Below are 15,286 nucleotides of genomic sequence, written 5' to 3'. Positions count from 1 at the left end.
TTTTGTGAAATAATTTTCACTTTATTTTATTTTGTGATTTTGAAACTCGTGTTATTGTTGTTGTTGTGTAATTTTTTTAAGATCTTGGATTTCTATTTTGATTGTGATTGCTCATTCTGAAATTGTACACTTGTTGGAACTTTATTTCACAGGCCGGTTTATTTGTATTTTATAACATGATTTAAATAATAATGATAATAATAATAATGATAATAATAATAATCATAATAATAATAATAATAATAATAATAAAACCCCCTTCCTATCCCTAGTTGTTTAATATAATGATTAATTATACTTTCTCAGAGGTATATGTCAGTCTAGGAATGTCTTTGTATGCAGATGATGGTGCATTGTGGGTTATGTTGTTCATTATGTTATGGTTATGTTGTTCCAATAAATGTTGCATTTATTGGTCAGAAGCTTCAGGCAGCTGTCAGCACAGTGGAGAGATGGGGCATTACGTGGGGTTTCTGCTTTTCTGTGGATAAAACACAGGCTATGTGTTTTTCCAGAAAGTGTAATAATCCATCAATTCCAATTAATCTGTATGGGCAGACGGTTAAGCAGGTTCAAATGGTGCGTTTTGTGGGTGTATGGATGGATTGTAAATTGACATTTGGTGATCATATCCAGAGAGTTGTCGCAAGATGTACAAAGGCAGCAAATATAATGAGGCACTTTGCAGGAAGTAGCTGGGGAGTGAGCGTGAAGTCTCTGAAACAAATCTACGTATACTGCCATAATAAGATGTGTATTAGATTATGCATGTATTGTATATAGCTCAGCTGCAAAATCTCATCTACAAAAGCTCGATGTGATAAAAGCTCAGGCCCTCTGTGTATGTTGTGCAGCTTTCAAGATGTCATCAATTCCAGCTCTTCAGGTAGAGACTGGAGAATTACCTTTGACCTTGAGGCATCTCCATTTGTCGATGGGGTATTGGCAGCCCAGTCTCACCTTTTTTTTTGTGCCCCTATGACGAAATGAGTCAAATTTTTGTGACGGTTTAACTCACTATTACTAACCCTACTCCTACCCCCAACCCTAACCTTAACCATAACCTAATCTTATTCCTTCCCCCCACCCTAACCATAACCACCCCGACCCATCGCTTCACTTTTAATTTCGTGCAGCCAATATGGAATGAATTAGAATGAATTTGTGCTGCCGTGATGAAAATGAAGCGCTTTTCATTACAATATCACAAACCAATAGATTAATGTATATTTCATGTTGCTGAACCACGACTTGCCGTGAGACTGGGGTGGTATTGGATGAATTTACAGGGTCATAGTCAGACAAATCCAACCATATCTGTTTTGAACCCCTACTGGGAGCATGGTAAAATTACATCTAATAGTTTTGGTTGGGTCGGAAACTGTCAGGCTCAGAAACTAGGTTAGTCTAGCTTAATGTACAGTTGCACATTACCGTGGTTTATTATTCCCCCTTGGTTTTTTCCTATGCCCCAAGTAGATTTTGAGATGGAGAAACTGTCAAGGGACAGTTGCAAGTATGGTTGGATGGATGGTCTAGTTCAGCGGTACCTTGATATGAAATATACAGATGTGATTCATGTGTTTACTGATGGATCAAAAGATCGAGTCACAGGAAAGAAAGCACCAGCAGTTTATATTCCCCACTTTGGTAAGTCTGTCGTAAAAAGACTTTCAGATCATTGAGCAGTTCTGTGGAATGATCTCCCTGCGTCAATAAAACAGTCAGATTCTGTGGAGATTTTCAAGTCCAGACTTAAGACGCACTTATTTTCCCTTCATATGGCTAGCATACTGGTACAGTTTTGTTTTACGCTTTTTACTCTTTTAATTCATTTATTAATAATTAGAGTGGGCTGCGGCCTCAACTTTACCGAAATTCTGGGTATTTTAGTGAAGTTTAGGGCTAGTGGCCACGATCACCTTAGTATTTCTTTGTTTTTCTTGTTGTTTAATGCTGGCAAATTATACAGTATTTTTTGTCTTTCTGATGCCTGATTCTGTTTTTTCTCTTTGTTTAATGTGCAGCTCCATCCAAAGATGGGAGTTGTATTCGTGTTGGTGATCCTCCTGTCCTGTGCGCCAATAGCATTTCTTGCATATTTGTCCGTGAATTGTTTTGTGAATTGTTCTGTAATTTATGTTTGTAGCATGGCCCAAGCAGAGAGTCACCCCTTTGAGTCTGGTCTGCTTGAGGTTTCTTCCTCAGAGTGAATTTTTCCTTACCACTGTTGCTCTGGGGGTTGGTAAGGTTAGACCTTACCTGTGTGAAGCACTTTGAGGCAGGGTTAGTTGTGATTTGGCGCTATATAAATTAAAATAAATTGAAATTGAAATTGAATTGAGCTGTCTTTGCTCTGTTACTGTGAGTGATTCTGCTTGCACTGTGGTGGGTAGAGGAAGTAAAGTTCAGTCACCACTCACCAGGTCATCTGTTCAGATTCATTGGCAGCATTACTCAGCATCTCAAATGGAAAATCTGTTTGCAGGCTAGACCTGATCAATGAGATCCTTCAAAGCTTATTTAAACTAGAGATAGACCGATATATTGGCCGGCCGATAATTGGCTGTGTATGGGCCATGCCGATTATCGGCATTGGCCGTTATATTGGCTGGGGCCGATAATCAGCCAGGGCCGATAATCACCCCTGGCCAATTTATGGCCCAGCCGTTTATCAGTCTATCCCTACAGAGCACCTAGAGGGATTATCGGCCAATGCCGATTATCACCCAACCGATTATTGGTGTATCTCTACAGAGTACACAGAGGGATTAACAGCCGATATATTGGTGTATCTCTAATTTAAACTACAGCAACAGAATCTTTCAGTATGTTTCATGTGGGTTCCATCTCATTCTGGAATTGAGGGTAACGAAGTAGTAGATCAGATGGCTAAAGCTGCTCTGAAATCAGAAATACAGATCAACGTTTCACTTAGTAAATCTGAAGTCAAAACAATTGTCAAGCAGAGGTGTCAAATCCGGCTTCAGAAAGTAAAAGTCCAGCCACATATTTCTTTCCAGTAAACCAACTGATTGTAATTAGTTCAGCTCTTCAGGCAGGTGGATGAGCTAATTACTGAGCTCACCTGTATAAGGTGCACAGGTAGAAGCAACACATGGGAGGATTTTTACTTTCTGAAGATGGACCTGACACCTCTGTCTTCAAGACAGAAATGAACAAAGCATGACAAAACCAGTGGGACAGGGAATCTAAGGGTTGGTTTTTATATAAAATTCCGGGGCAGGTTGTATCAAGGAGGCAGGGTAGACGAAGTCACAGGGAAGAAGAAGTAATCACATGACTACTTATAGGTCATACCGGTTAAATCACACTCTCAACATCATTGGAAAACATGAAACCGGTCAGGTGCAGCAGCAGGAGGGAAACGGTGGAGCACGTGTTGCTGGAGTGCAAAGTGATGAATGCAGTCATTCTAAGTGATGTGTGTGTGTGTGTGTGTGTGTGTGTATTGATACCACATTTTAGAGGAGCACGGGTGACTAAAACATATACCTTGGTATTTATGAATGTTCATTTCGACGACATTTTGTGGAGCCCCTCCAACTTTTACCCCTGCTCCCCCTCAGACCCCCCAACAAAAATTTCCTGGCGCCGCCACTGCCTCACCCGTTTTTTTTTTTTTTTTTTTTTTTTTGCCTCCCCTCCCTCATCTCCACAATTTCTCATTAGTAAAAACATACACCAGAATCCAGTAATGCTCCACTCCTAAACAGTTGGTGGCGGTAATGCACAATGTTGGTTTGCAAGCCGCCAATAAAATTCAAAGAATAAATAAAAACCTTCCTATCATGGCGGAGCGCATATTTCTGGTGACGTCATCACGTCGCGACACAGCTCGTCGCGCTGGAGATATCGTCGATGCCACATTTCTTACACGTGAGTTAAACTGCATCGTTACATACGAATGTAATATTTATAACATTTATGCGCTACGCATTAAAGCAATGCTCTCAGCTAATTGTGTCAAAATTTACACTCGTTTCTAAATTTACTGAGCGAGGCTTTGTGGAACTGTTCATGCTTGTCTGTGTTGCCGCAGCAAGTTTTCTGTAATAAATGTGTCACAGCTTCTCACAAATCACACACAATTCATGGGCCATTTATTAAGAATTTTTTTGTATCAGTAACAGTTGTTGCTGATTGGGGCACTGCTTGATTTGACCCAAATAAAAATGTTGGTCTAAAGTGGTTCCAAAGTTCTGGTCCGTGTCCTTGAAAAGTGGCTTAAAGGTCCAAACAGTACACATTTGAGCCTAAGGTGGACACATCTCAAGTGTTGCTGAAGGTCTGTACAAACTAGCTGCTGGTCCGGTACTTGTGATGGTGCATTTGTCCCATGCGTGGACTCAGACCATGTTGAAACACTGATTGATTGTGGAAGGAACTGAAGTTAGTGGACTTTAATCAGAAATTTAAGGTGAGATATCACAACAAATTCACTCGTATAATTGACTAGCACAAATATAAATAAAACAAATAAATCTATTAGTCTTTTGCTGTAGTGGATTTAATCTTTTATGGAGGAGGCCCCGGGGAAGACCCAGGACACGCTGGAGGGACTACGTCTCTCAGCTGGCTTGGGAACGCCTTGGGGTTCCCCCGGAGGAGCTGGGGGAGGTGTGTGTGGATCGGGAGGTCTGGGCAGCTTTGCTTGAGCTGCTGCCCCCGCGACCCGACTCCGGATAAAGCGGAAGAAAATGGATGGATGGATGTTATATGACAGCAGCCGTCTGATGTTTCATAGGAGCTGTTTCTATAGAAGGAATCACTGTTGTTGTTTACTTCCGCCTTTCCCGCGCATGAGCACACAGGCTGGTAGGCAGAAAACTCCAGACTCCAAGCAGATGCGGTTGAGAAAACGCACAGGAAGATGACTTCAGACTACATGTCATCTCTTGATCCCGAAGGTCAAAAGCGAAATTGTGAGAAATTAAATCTTGGAGACGACTACCATGAAGGATTTCAAGTTTTTGGAGTAGTCACATGAGGGAATGCCGTTATCAGCCTGCTGCTGCAGATGTTGATGTTTTCTGTGCTCTTTTTGCTGTCTGGTTCCGTCTTTGTGGGCTGAGTGCAGCAGCAGGACGTGCTTTGAAGTTGAGGAGCTTTTCATACATGGTCCAAAAAAGACACAATCCCACACAGTCCGGCCGGTGTGCACATCGTGCATCAGGTTGCAGTTCACCTGTGTTACAGAGTCATGAAATGCAGCAGTTCTGTGTGTGCGCCCAGTGCAAGGCTGAAAAATGATGGGAGGAAAAACAACAGGCCAAAAGTTTCTCTGTGACAAAAAAAAAGCTACTACAATTTCAATTTAATTAGCTTATAATGCACCAAATCACAACAAAAGCTCTCTCAAGGCACCTCACATGGAACAATTCAGCATAAAATTTAAATAAATAATTTAAAATGAATAAAAAGTTCAAATACAAATTAAAATAATAATAAAATAAAACAGATAAAAAATATACATAAGGAAGAGAATAAAAATGGGTTTTCAGTCTTGACTTAAAAATGTCCACGGACTCCGACTGCCTCACGGTACAATGAGGCGGCCATTTTAATTATATACACCGGTACGTTGATGATATACACCTGTGTGGATCACACGACTTCCCAAAAATAAAATAAAAACATCCACAGGATCCACAAACACAAAATCTGTCCATCCATAACAATTTGAGTGTATATATGTATGTGTGTGTGTGTGTGTAATGTATGTGTTCATACATTTATACATTTTAACAACCTGAAAACCACCAGACCAGCTAGAACCGAACAACGGGTTCCTGGACAGTCGCCTCTGAGCGTGTTCACCAAGCTGGGCATCAAAATGTAACAGTGGGAAAAAAAAAATCTTCAAAACAGGTGGAACATGTCGAACATGCATTTGTGTTTTGCATGGGCATTTGCATGGGCATGTGATCGTGCGATCACGTGCGTGCAGAGTGCAGTGGTACCAAATGTATGGAACCAAATTTGCACTCTAAATGGAACCAAGCCACACTCTAAATGCAATGCAACACAAATGGGATGAATTAATCCATGTCATGTGACATACAAAGCACCAATCAAATGACAAGGATCCACTCAGCGTATAGCCTTTGCCTTAACAAAAACACTGCCTACACCATGGCAATTCATGAATAATTAACAAATAATATTTAAACATGCACAAACAGATTATGTAAAAAAAGACTCATAACATCACACAAAAGAAACCTCACACTCACTCATCTACAAATGCTTACTCCAATTAAGGGTCGTGGGGGGCTGGAGCCTATCCCAGCAGTCATAGGGCATGAGGCAAGGCACACCCTGTCACAGGGCCACATATAGAGAAACATTCACACCCTCACGCACACCTAAGGACAATTTAAAGTATCCACTCCACCTAACCAGCATGTCTTTGGATGTGGATGTGGGATGATTAAATTGAAATATAAATTTCATCTTTGGTTAAGTATAATAACAGGAAAAGAAATGATAATTTTCTCTCTTTTCTTTGTTAAAAAGTATATTTGCTTACAAAGGGCTCTGTGCCCTTCCAAAACAGGGCACTGTGGTTACATCTCTATGTTGGTTACTGTATGACCTCTGATCTTTGGCCATCTGGCTGGGCTGAGAGGGCTGTTTTAGTGATAAGACATGAATAAGAATGCTTTGAGGCTCCCTTCTGGAGATGTGGGAGAAATGGTTGTTATGAGGTTGGAGGACTGAGAAATATGGAAACCCCGTGATTACATGGAGTCAGTGAGTGTTCCTGTCAATAACACCCTAAGCTCCAAAATTTTGGACTCTGATAGATACAGGTGAGGATCAATAATCGTCCTATTTTGGCCATATTGGCATCATTTAACATAGCTTTTATTGATTCTTCAAGGTGCAAGGTTCAGTTTATTTGTCATTCCAACCAAATAAGGAAAGGGAAAAGAAAACCTTGTGCAGTTTAACGAAAAAAAACCCAAAACAACCTTTTGTTTGGCATGCGAATACCTTGCTGCTAATCTTGGGATCCTGGTGGCCACTGAGCCCACTATTGCTTATTATTTTGGTAATTAATAGCTCAGTCAATAACGATTCATAAAAATTGGTCAAAAACTTGACATCTTTAGACGCATGTGTGTGTCCATGCTTGTGTGTGTCAAGCAGGGTGAAACCTGAATGCATTGAATTTAACAGCATCCTTTCAATGGGTTAAATCTTTATTATTAAGCCGCTAAAGCAAACCATATTAACTGCTTTAATTAAAAAGATGTAATTTCACTGACGTGGATTTCAACTTTTTCACAAGTCAGATCTGGGAGCTTGTGCTATCTCTGCACTTCTCTGCATCCACAACACCACAGAACCTTCTTGGGTCCTGGATGTCAACCATCCAGGCAGGCAACTGGTCTATTCCTACATCTCCAAAATAACCGTGTACCTCCTGCATCCAGGTGAAACGTGGGCATCCTCTTGACCTTCTCCACTTTCCTGCTTGCTGGATTATGCACAGAAAAACATACCACATGTTCAAAATGTTGAAGCTTATGGTCCCTCACAATGCAAGTGGTACTATCTTAAGATACACAATAATGCCTCCACATTGTCCTGTCTTCTGCTGCCTTTTTCAGACAGAAAATAAAGGCAAAGTCACCTTTAACAGGACTAAGACGGTCTCCTGTGATCTATGTGCCAGGTTGGGATTATGTTGAAGAAAGCTGAGACAAAGCCACATAAGGGGAAAGGAAACAAGAGAAAAAACCCTGGTGAAGAAGATCATGTAAGTGGAGACAACAAGAGGAAAAAGAAGAAGGATGGAGATAAAGAAGGTCATAAAGGACAGGGGGATGGTACTAGCAAGCACCTGGATGCCTTAAGTGTGGGCTACTTCCGGAGAGTTGGAGAACGACTCAGTGAAGGCTTTGAAGATGATGAGGAACGAGGTGAGGATTATTTTTAAAAAGGTCTGACAGGACAGTACAGGTTTGGAAGTTGTCTGTGTGATCCAATTCCTGATTTATGCCAGGTGTAAGGTATTGTCTTTTGCTTCTAATGGCATATTATTTGATTTTCAATGTCAATATCCCTTGTAGGGATGTTTGTAGAAAATGTCCTCACAGAAGTAAAAGGTAAAGCAGCCCTGGTGGCGACGGATCGGACGGGAAGCATCACTCTGCAGCAGTTGCTCCCATTGGCGAGCACTGACCAGGTTGGGGAAGTTCTGGCAGAAATGGGTAGAGAAACGGGCTCAGAATTTAAGATGGTTTCTTGTGACCGGTGTGGAGGCCACGTCGTGGAGAGTGCACTCAGGCAAATTTCAAGGTGGACAGGTAAGTTTGATATATTAATTATGATTTTGCTTAGGACACAGCTTATGGGGTCCATAGCCCAATAAAATTTCAATTTTCAGTTTTTTCAATTATTTTCATTTATGGGTGATTTGTAGACTATGGGCACTTATGTCCTTTGATCATATTGTATGAAAAACAGAAAAAAGGGGAAATTTCACACTTTTATAGTTATCTTTACAATGAAAGTGTGTTAAGAAATTTGTTCTAGTAGTCTATGATGACTTTTTCACCTTTTTTCAGCATCATTATATGCAAATATTGCCATTTTGTGCTTGTCCCACACCCAGACTTGATCTGGGTGTGGGACAAAATAAAATGATAAAAATGAATGGTAAAGAAACATTTTTTTCTAATGTTTTAAAATATCTTTAAAAATATCAGTAACATAATTGGGGTATTCAATGTCATACAACTGTTATTTTTTTTTAAACAAAATGTAGTTGTCCCACACTATTGCCGTAATTTCCACCACAACACTGTAATGTCCCTTTAAACAGTTTGTATGAAAGATTGTTTGGGTAGTTCCTATGGAGATAAACAGTGACATCAGAGCACATGTATATAGCGCCAAATCACAAACAGTTGCCCCAAGGCGCTTTATATTGTAAGGCAATGGTGTGGTGGAAATTACATTTACAAGGCCAATAGTGCCCGTAGTTAAAGAATCACCCTAATATAGCACCACATCACAAGAAAAAGTTGCCTTAAGGTGCTTCACATAAGTAAGGTCTAATCTTACCAACCACCAGAGCAAGCACACAGGCGACAGTGGTAAGGAAAAACTTCTTCTGAGGAAGAAATCTCAAGCAGACCAGACTCAAAGGGGTGACCTTCTGTTTGGGCCATGCTACAGACAGAAATTATAAAACAATATAGAGGAAATGTTGCCAGTGCACAGGACAGGAGAGTTACCAAAGCAGACACCACATCCATCTCTGGGTGGATAAAATACACGGTAAATTATATATGTGTATAAAAGAGAAAACATTAAAAAATAAAAAGTATACAAATATTTAAATATCTATACCACATTTCTGCTTTTTCACAAATAAGTATAAACTACACTAATTGTAGCTGGGATTTGCAGGAAATTGTGATGTTTGAAATGTTTAGAAAGACACTGACAAGAAAAGTAATATACACTTACTTGGTTTGTAGGAGATGATTGAGAACACACCTTGTGTAATGAAGCTCTAGTAGCATTCTTTGGAGTGTATTCCTCCACCAAGCCTGAAAAATTCAACAATTTTTGCATTGAGATGATCACTATTACAGCATGTTTGCAGCCCCGTTTCTTCTAGTAAAGCATATTCATTGACATCATTGTTGTATGACTGTATAAGTTAAAGTGCCTTGACACTTGCACAGATTTGATCTGCACACTGGTAAGCAGTCTGCCGTGCAGGAGAGTAAGCCTTTTGTAAACTGCGCGACTTTGTGCAAGTGCGCAAGGAAAATCTCCATTATGCATTATTTATGTGAACTTCACATGAACATTGCGCAAACAATTAAAAAACACTGAGTGTGAATGCGAGTGATTGCGTCAGTGCATCACAGCGCATCTCATCTGAATGATTATGATGATATGTTGAATCTATCATAAACATACTTTTACAGATACTCATAGAAGGAATGAACATGCAACTGTTTTACCAAGCCATTACAGTATAAACATTACAAATAGTTACCTTTTAGACTATTACAAATGCATTCTCCACCTCATGAAGCGCATCATGAGAGAGAGAGAGACAGAGAAAACCTGCAGCTGAAACGGTCCTCTGTGATTCCGGAAGTGATTGGAGGTGTTCTCATCAGCCAAACTCGGAGAGAAAATGATTAATCCACTATGAAATTATTTTATATACACAGCGTCCAGCGGCACAAAGCGTGCTGGGGTTGTCACGACAAATTGTGTGGCAGTGCAGGAGTTAAATGCGTGCAAGTGTCAAGGTTATTGTATCTGGATACAATTTCACTTGCTAATTATCTATCATATGTATGACAGGATTAGTTAAAGTGACTACTGCTTTTGGGTGTTTCATAAAAATACCATCTTACTACGATCCACTGCTCACTGTGTCTCAAGTAACACAAATATTTTGCAGGTCGTTTGAAAGAGCAGTGTTGGTTGATCTGTAGATCTAGTGATGAAGAGCTGAAAAATATTTGAGCCCTCCTCCTAACAGGCATTAGTAAAGACACCATGTACTGCACTGGAAGTAATGAATTTAGAAAATTTTCTTTATCCTGCTTTAATGTTTGTTTGGTCTGGCTATAATCTTTTCACAGTTTTATAGTTATTTGTTCAGCAGTTTGTGGGTAGTACAGCAAACAGAATAGCCAAAATACCTGGGTGAAAGCTTCACCTCCTTAGCAAGGGTAAATAATAATAATAAAAAAAGTAGTAAACCATTGAAGTTGCATTTTACAGTAGCTCTGTTTCTCCATTGCGTCATTGTCAGAGCCGTCGGTGAAGGATCCATGTGCTACCACAGAAGAAGAGGAGGAGGCTTGTGGTGTACTGGAGGCACAGGTGTTGTCTTTAAGTAAGGCAGTGCGAGACAACTGCGCAGACTTCATGAAACACGTCCACGGCTCCCATGTGGTCCGCACCCTTCTACACGTTTTGGCCGGCTGTCTTGGACCGCCCCGCACAGAACCTCGGCCAGGTAAATAAACACAAAGAATCACAGCTTACCAACCATAAAATTATAGGTGTCACGGGACACAGAAGTCACGGTTCTGTTCACATCGCGGTTTAGACGTCACGGTTCGAGCTCAGTTTTTCTGTCACACTTCAGCACCGTGAGACAAAGTCTAAATGTAAACTTTTATTTTTGTCGTCAAACACTCCTGAATTGGATTACGTCTCTTGTTATTTGTCTTGGGATGAATTCACTGTGCAGCATGTTAAGTGGTTTGCTGTGTTTTTTTTTTTTTTTTGTCACGGTATGTATCGAATCAGACTGGCTTCAAAATTTTGTCCATTTTAAGTGTTTGATTTTTGCGCAAATGACAGACTTCAATCAGCAGTTTTGAAATCATTGTACGCAGTGTTGCTATAGGCAGAATTTTAAACTAACCCATATAAAACATCTGTGTTTGCCATAAGTTGGTGACATTGCAGTGGACTGATCTAATCCGGAGACAGTGATTCAACATAAATGCATTGTACAAATGCATGGTTCGTTTTCACTTTTAGGCTCATAATTCTAAAGAAAAAGGTAAATTAAACAATTCCATTTATGCTTCCAAAGTTTCTGGGTGGAATAATGGGGCCAGTTGCTTCAAATGGCTGCCTCTGTTCGGCTCAGACAGCAGGCTCGGGGCTCAGCCTAGAGGGCTTCAGTCTGTGGACAGGAGCAGCGCAGCTTGCTGAAATGTCACTGACTTATGGAAACATATACATGTGTGTATATAATCATACTGTGCATAGTCGTACCGTGTATTCTGAGTACATTTCTGTACACCGAACCGTCGTGTGTACAGTTCAATACAAATACATATATTGTGACCACTCCTTCAAATGGAGTTAAGTAATCGGAACACACCAAGTTATCCATCATTTGCTGTCAGACAGTTGTTGAATATCTGTATCTACATATTTGTGTGTGGGTTCAATGATTATCCTGCTCAGTTGGCACGACTGGCCTCCTAAAGACGCTCTTCTGGTGATTCTGCTTCTTTTTTTTTTTGATCACTTGAATGAACCAAAATTCAGCACTTGTCAGTACTAGCTCTATCTTTTTTTCCTCAGTGTGTGTGGGTGACATAATTTGAAGTTGATATTTACAACAGTCGTATCTTCTGGGCAGTTCAGTGAGCTCATTAAGCACTGATTTGTCAAAAAATCTTTTGATATTTTGGTTATGACCAATCTGGAATTGATTTCAGTGTAATTTCAGTTCCCATATCCATCCATGGTACTGTTAGCTATATGAAAACATGCAAAGGTACACCGTATTTTCCTGAATATGTCACTTTTTTTGTTGTTTTTACTAGTTTGAGAGGTCCTGCGACTTAGGTACTTTATTCTGTCTCTTAATGACACATTTTTGGACAGGTGCAACTTATACTCTGGAAAATATGGTACAAATTACATTATGTAGCGATTTGGAGGAACATTTGCCAATTTAAGTGCCTCTTCCTATTTCTGTTATTTTTTAGGTGCAAATGAACGTAACATTGTCCCTCAGCTGACTGACTTTGAGATTCCCACGTCCTTTTGGTATGAGCTGAAAAGTCTCACTGATACTTTAATGAACAATGTTCAAGGTGAGTCATTCTGAATAAAAAAAAAACTTATGTAAATTAGCTATGTTATCCAAAATAATATTACTACCTGTACAAGTAAGACTACTTCAAGTTGGCTGTTTTTTTTTATCAGTTTTGAGTGTAGTCACTGTTCATATTGTATCTAAACTATGCATTTAGTTGTTGTTGTATCCATTGTTGAACAGTTGTGTAACTGCTGTTTTGTTCTGTGTTACATTTACAGAATATGGACTGATATAATGTGATATGAGGAATTTTTATTTGTTTGTTTATTCAGTCTTTTACTGTTTCTTCACGTTTCTAGTAAGTGTGACAGATGCGGTTGCCAGTGCAGTGTTCCAGACCATGTTGACAGTGTGTCATAGAAAACGGCCCATACTCTGCAAACGGCTCCTCAAAGCCATCATGGAGTACCTGACAACACGCAGCGCTGCTCCTGGAGTTAGGTCAGAGAGGAAGTACACTTCAATTCGATTTCAATTTGTTTCATTCTATATAGCTCCAAATCACAACAAAGCTGCCTCGAGGCGCTTCACACAAGTAAGGTCTAACCTTACCAACCCCTATCAATCAATCAATCAATCAATTTTATTTATATAGCGCCAAATCACAACAAACAGTTGCCCCAAGGCGCTTTATATTGTAAGGCAAGGCCATACAATAATTATGGAAAAACCCCAACGGTCAAAACGACCCCCTGTGAGCAAGCACTTGGCGACAGTGGGAAGGAAAAACTCCCTTTTAACAGGAAGAAACCTCCAGCAGAACCAGGCTCAGGGAGGGGCAGTCTTCTGCTGGGACTGGTTGGGGCTGAGGGAGAGAACCAGGAAAAAGACATGCTGCGGAGGGGAGCAGAGATCAATCACTAATGATTAAATGCAGAGTGGTGCATACAGAGCAAAAAGAGAAAGAAACACTCAGTGCATCATGGGAACCCCCCAGCAGTCTAAGTCTATAGCAGCATAACTAAGGGATGGTTCAGGGTCACCTGATCCAGCCTTAACTATAAGCTTTAGCAAAAAGGAAAGTTTTAAGCCTAATCTTAAAAGTAGAGAGGGTGTCTGTCTCCCTGATCTGAATTGGGAGCTGGTTCCACAGGAGAGGAGCCTGAAAGCTGAAGGCTCTGCCTCCCATTCTACTCTTACAAACCCTAGGAACTACAAGTAAGCCTGCAGTCTGAGAGCGAAGCGCTCTATTGGGGTGATATGGTACTACGAGGTCCCTAAGATAAGATGGGACCTGATTATTCAAAACCTTATAAGTAAGAAGAAGAATTTTAAATTCTATTCTAGAATTAACAGGAAGCCAATGAAGAGAGGCCAATATGGGTGAGATATGCTCTCTCCTTATAGTCCCTGTTAGTACTCTAGCTGCAGCATTTTGAATTAACTGAAGGCTTTTCAGGGAACTTTTAAGACAACCTGATAATAATGAATTACAATAGTCCAGCCTAGAGGAAATAAATGCATGAATTAGTTTTTCAGCATCACTCTGAGACAAGACCTTTCTAATTTTAGAGATATTGTGTAAATGCAAAAAAGCAGTCCTACATATTTGTTTAATATGCGCTTTGAATGACATATCCTGATCAAAAATGACTCCAAGATTTCTCACAGTATTACTAGAGGTCAGGGTAATGCCATCCAGAGTAAGGATCTGGTTAGACACCATGTTTCTAAGATTTGTGGGACCAAGTACAGTAACTTCAGTTTTATCTGAGTTTAAAAGCAGGAAATTAGTCATCCATGAGCAAGCACACAGGTGTGATCAAATGTCAGGAGTATGTATTTAGTTCATGCACTTGAATCAAAGTTTGTTTGTTTTTTGTGGTGTTGTCAGGCCAACTTTTTTGGTTTCTGAATTCTTTTTCAGATAATTTTCACAGAATGTTGGTCATGTCTTCTATGCACAGTTTGTCATTGCTTTTTGGCACTTGGTTTCTGACTGATAACTGGAAGATAGACAAACAAGCATAAAATTGGAACCTCCATCCAATTTTTGTGGTGTAGGTAAATCCATAACAGAAAAATGAGAGTGAGTGAGGCACCTTTGATTGAGATATAATGCAAAATGTACACCAAAAGGGCTTTTCAATATTAAATTGTCCACAAAATCCACAATCCAGATCAGATCCGGATCAAACTTTGTCAGGAGATAGTGAGTGCCAGTCTGCACCTCACTTTCAATTATGAGAGTGATTGGGGCATGTTAGCTTAAGATATAGTGTAAAATGTACATTTAAATGGGGTTTTCAGTGCTAAATTTAAATGGTCAGAAAGTCTGGAAACAGGATCAGGATCTGGATCAAACTTTGCTAATTGATAAAGGATACCATCCTACATAACACTCTCAAATATGAAAAAAAATCCATCTTTTTTTGACATAGTAATTTTTGAAAATTCATTCAGTGTTAAAGGATAGGGATTTTTCTAATTTTCCAAGATTTTTCCTGACTTTGACCTTGAGAATTGACTTGCCTATCAACATCTGAATCGTCTGTAAAAAAAAAAAAAAAATCATAAAGACATAACAAAAATTGTGGGTTCCAGGCTGTTCACAGACAAACAAGCAAAAACATATCTCTGCCCAAGTTAATTGGTGGCAGTAATAACAGTGGCAGAACATCACTCATGCACACCTATGGACAATTA

General features: G+C 39.8%; 1 protein-coding gene across 1 annotated transcript in view; it reads left to right on the top strand.

Moving 5' to 3' along the window:
* The first annotated feature begins 3,833 nt into the window (after nt 1-3,833).
* Nucleotides 3,834-15,286, top strand: part of LOC117521243 (nucleolar protein 9) — a 30,685-nt gene continuing 19,232 nt past the window's right edge. The window contains exons 1-6 of the mRNA XM_034182576.1: nt 3,834-3,900; nt 7,641-7,952; nt 8,103-8,339; nt 10,823-11,029; nt 12,528-12,635; nt 12,940-13,193. Coding sequence (XP_034038467.1) covers nt 7,697-7,952; nt 8,103-8,339; nt 10,823-11,029; nt 12,528-12,635; nt 12,940-13,193 — 1,062 coding nt within the window. The 5' untranslated portion in view covers nt 3,834-3,900; nt 7,641-7,696. The remainder of the gene's footprint in view (nt 3,901-7,640; nt 7,953-8,102; nt 8,340-10,822; nt 11,030-12,527; nt 12,636-12,939; nt 13,194-15,286) is intronic.

This window comes from Thalassophryne amazonica, chromosome 12 (assembly GCF_902500255.1).
Source record: "Thalassophryne amazonica chromosome 12, fThaAma1.1, whole genome shotgun sequence".
In the NCBI taxonomy this organism is placed as follows: domain Eukaryota; kingdom Metazoa; phylum Chordata; class Actinopteri; order Batrachoidiformes; family Batrachoididae; genus Thalassophryne; species Thalassophryne amazonica.
The sequence above is the reverse complement of the archived record's forward strand: the minus strand, read 5'-3'. Positions and strand labels throughout refer to the sequence as shown.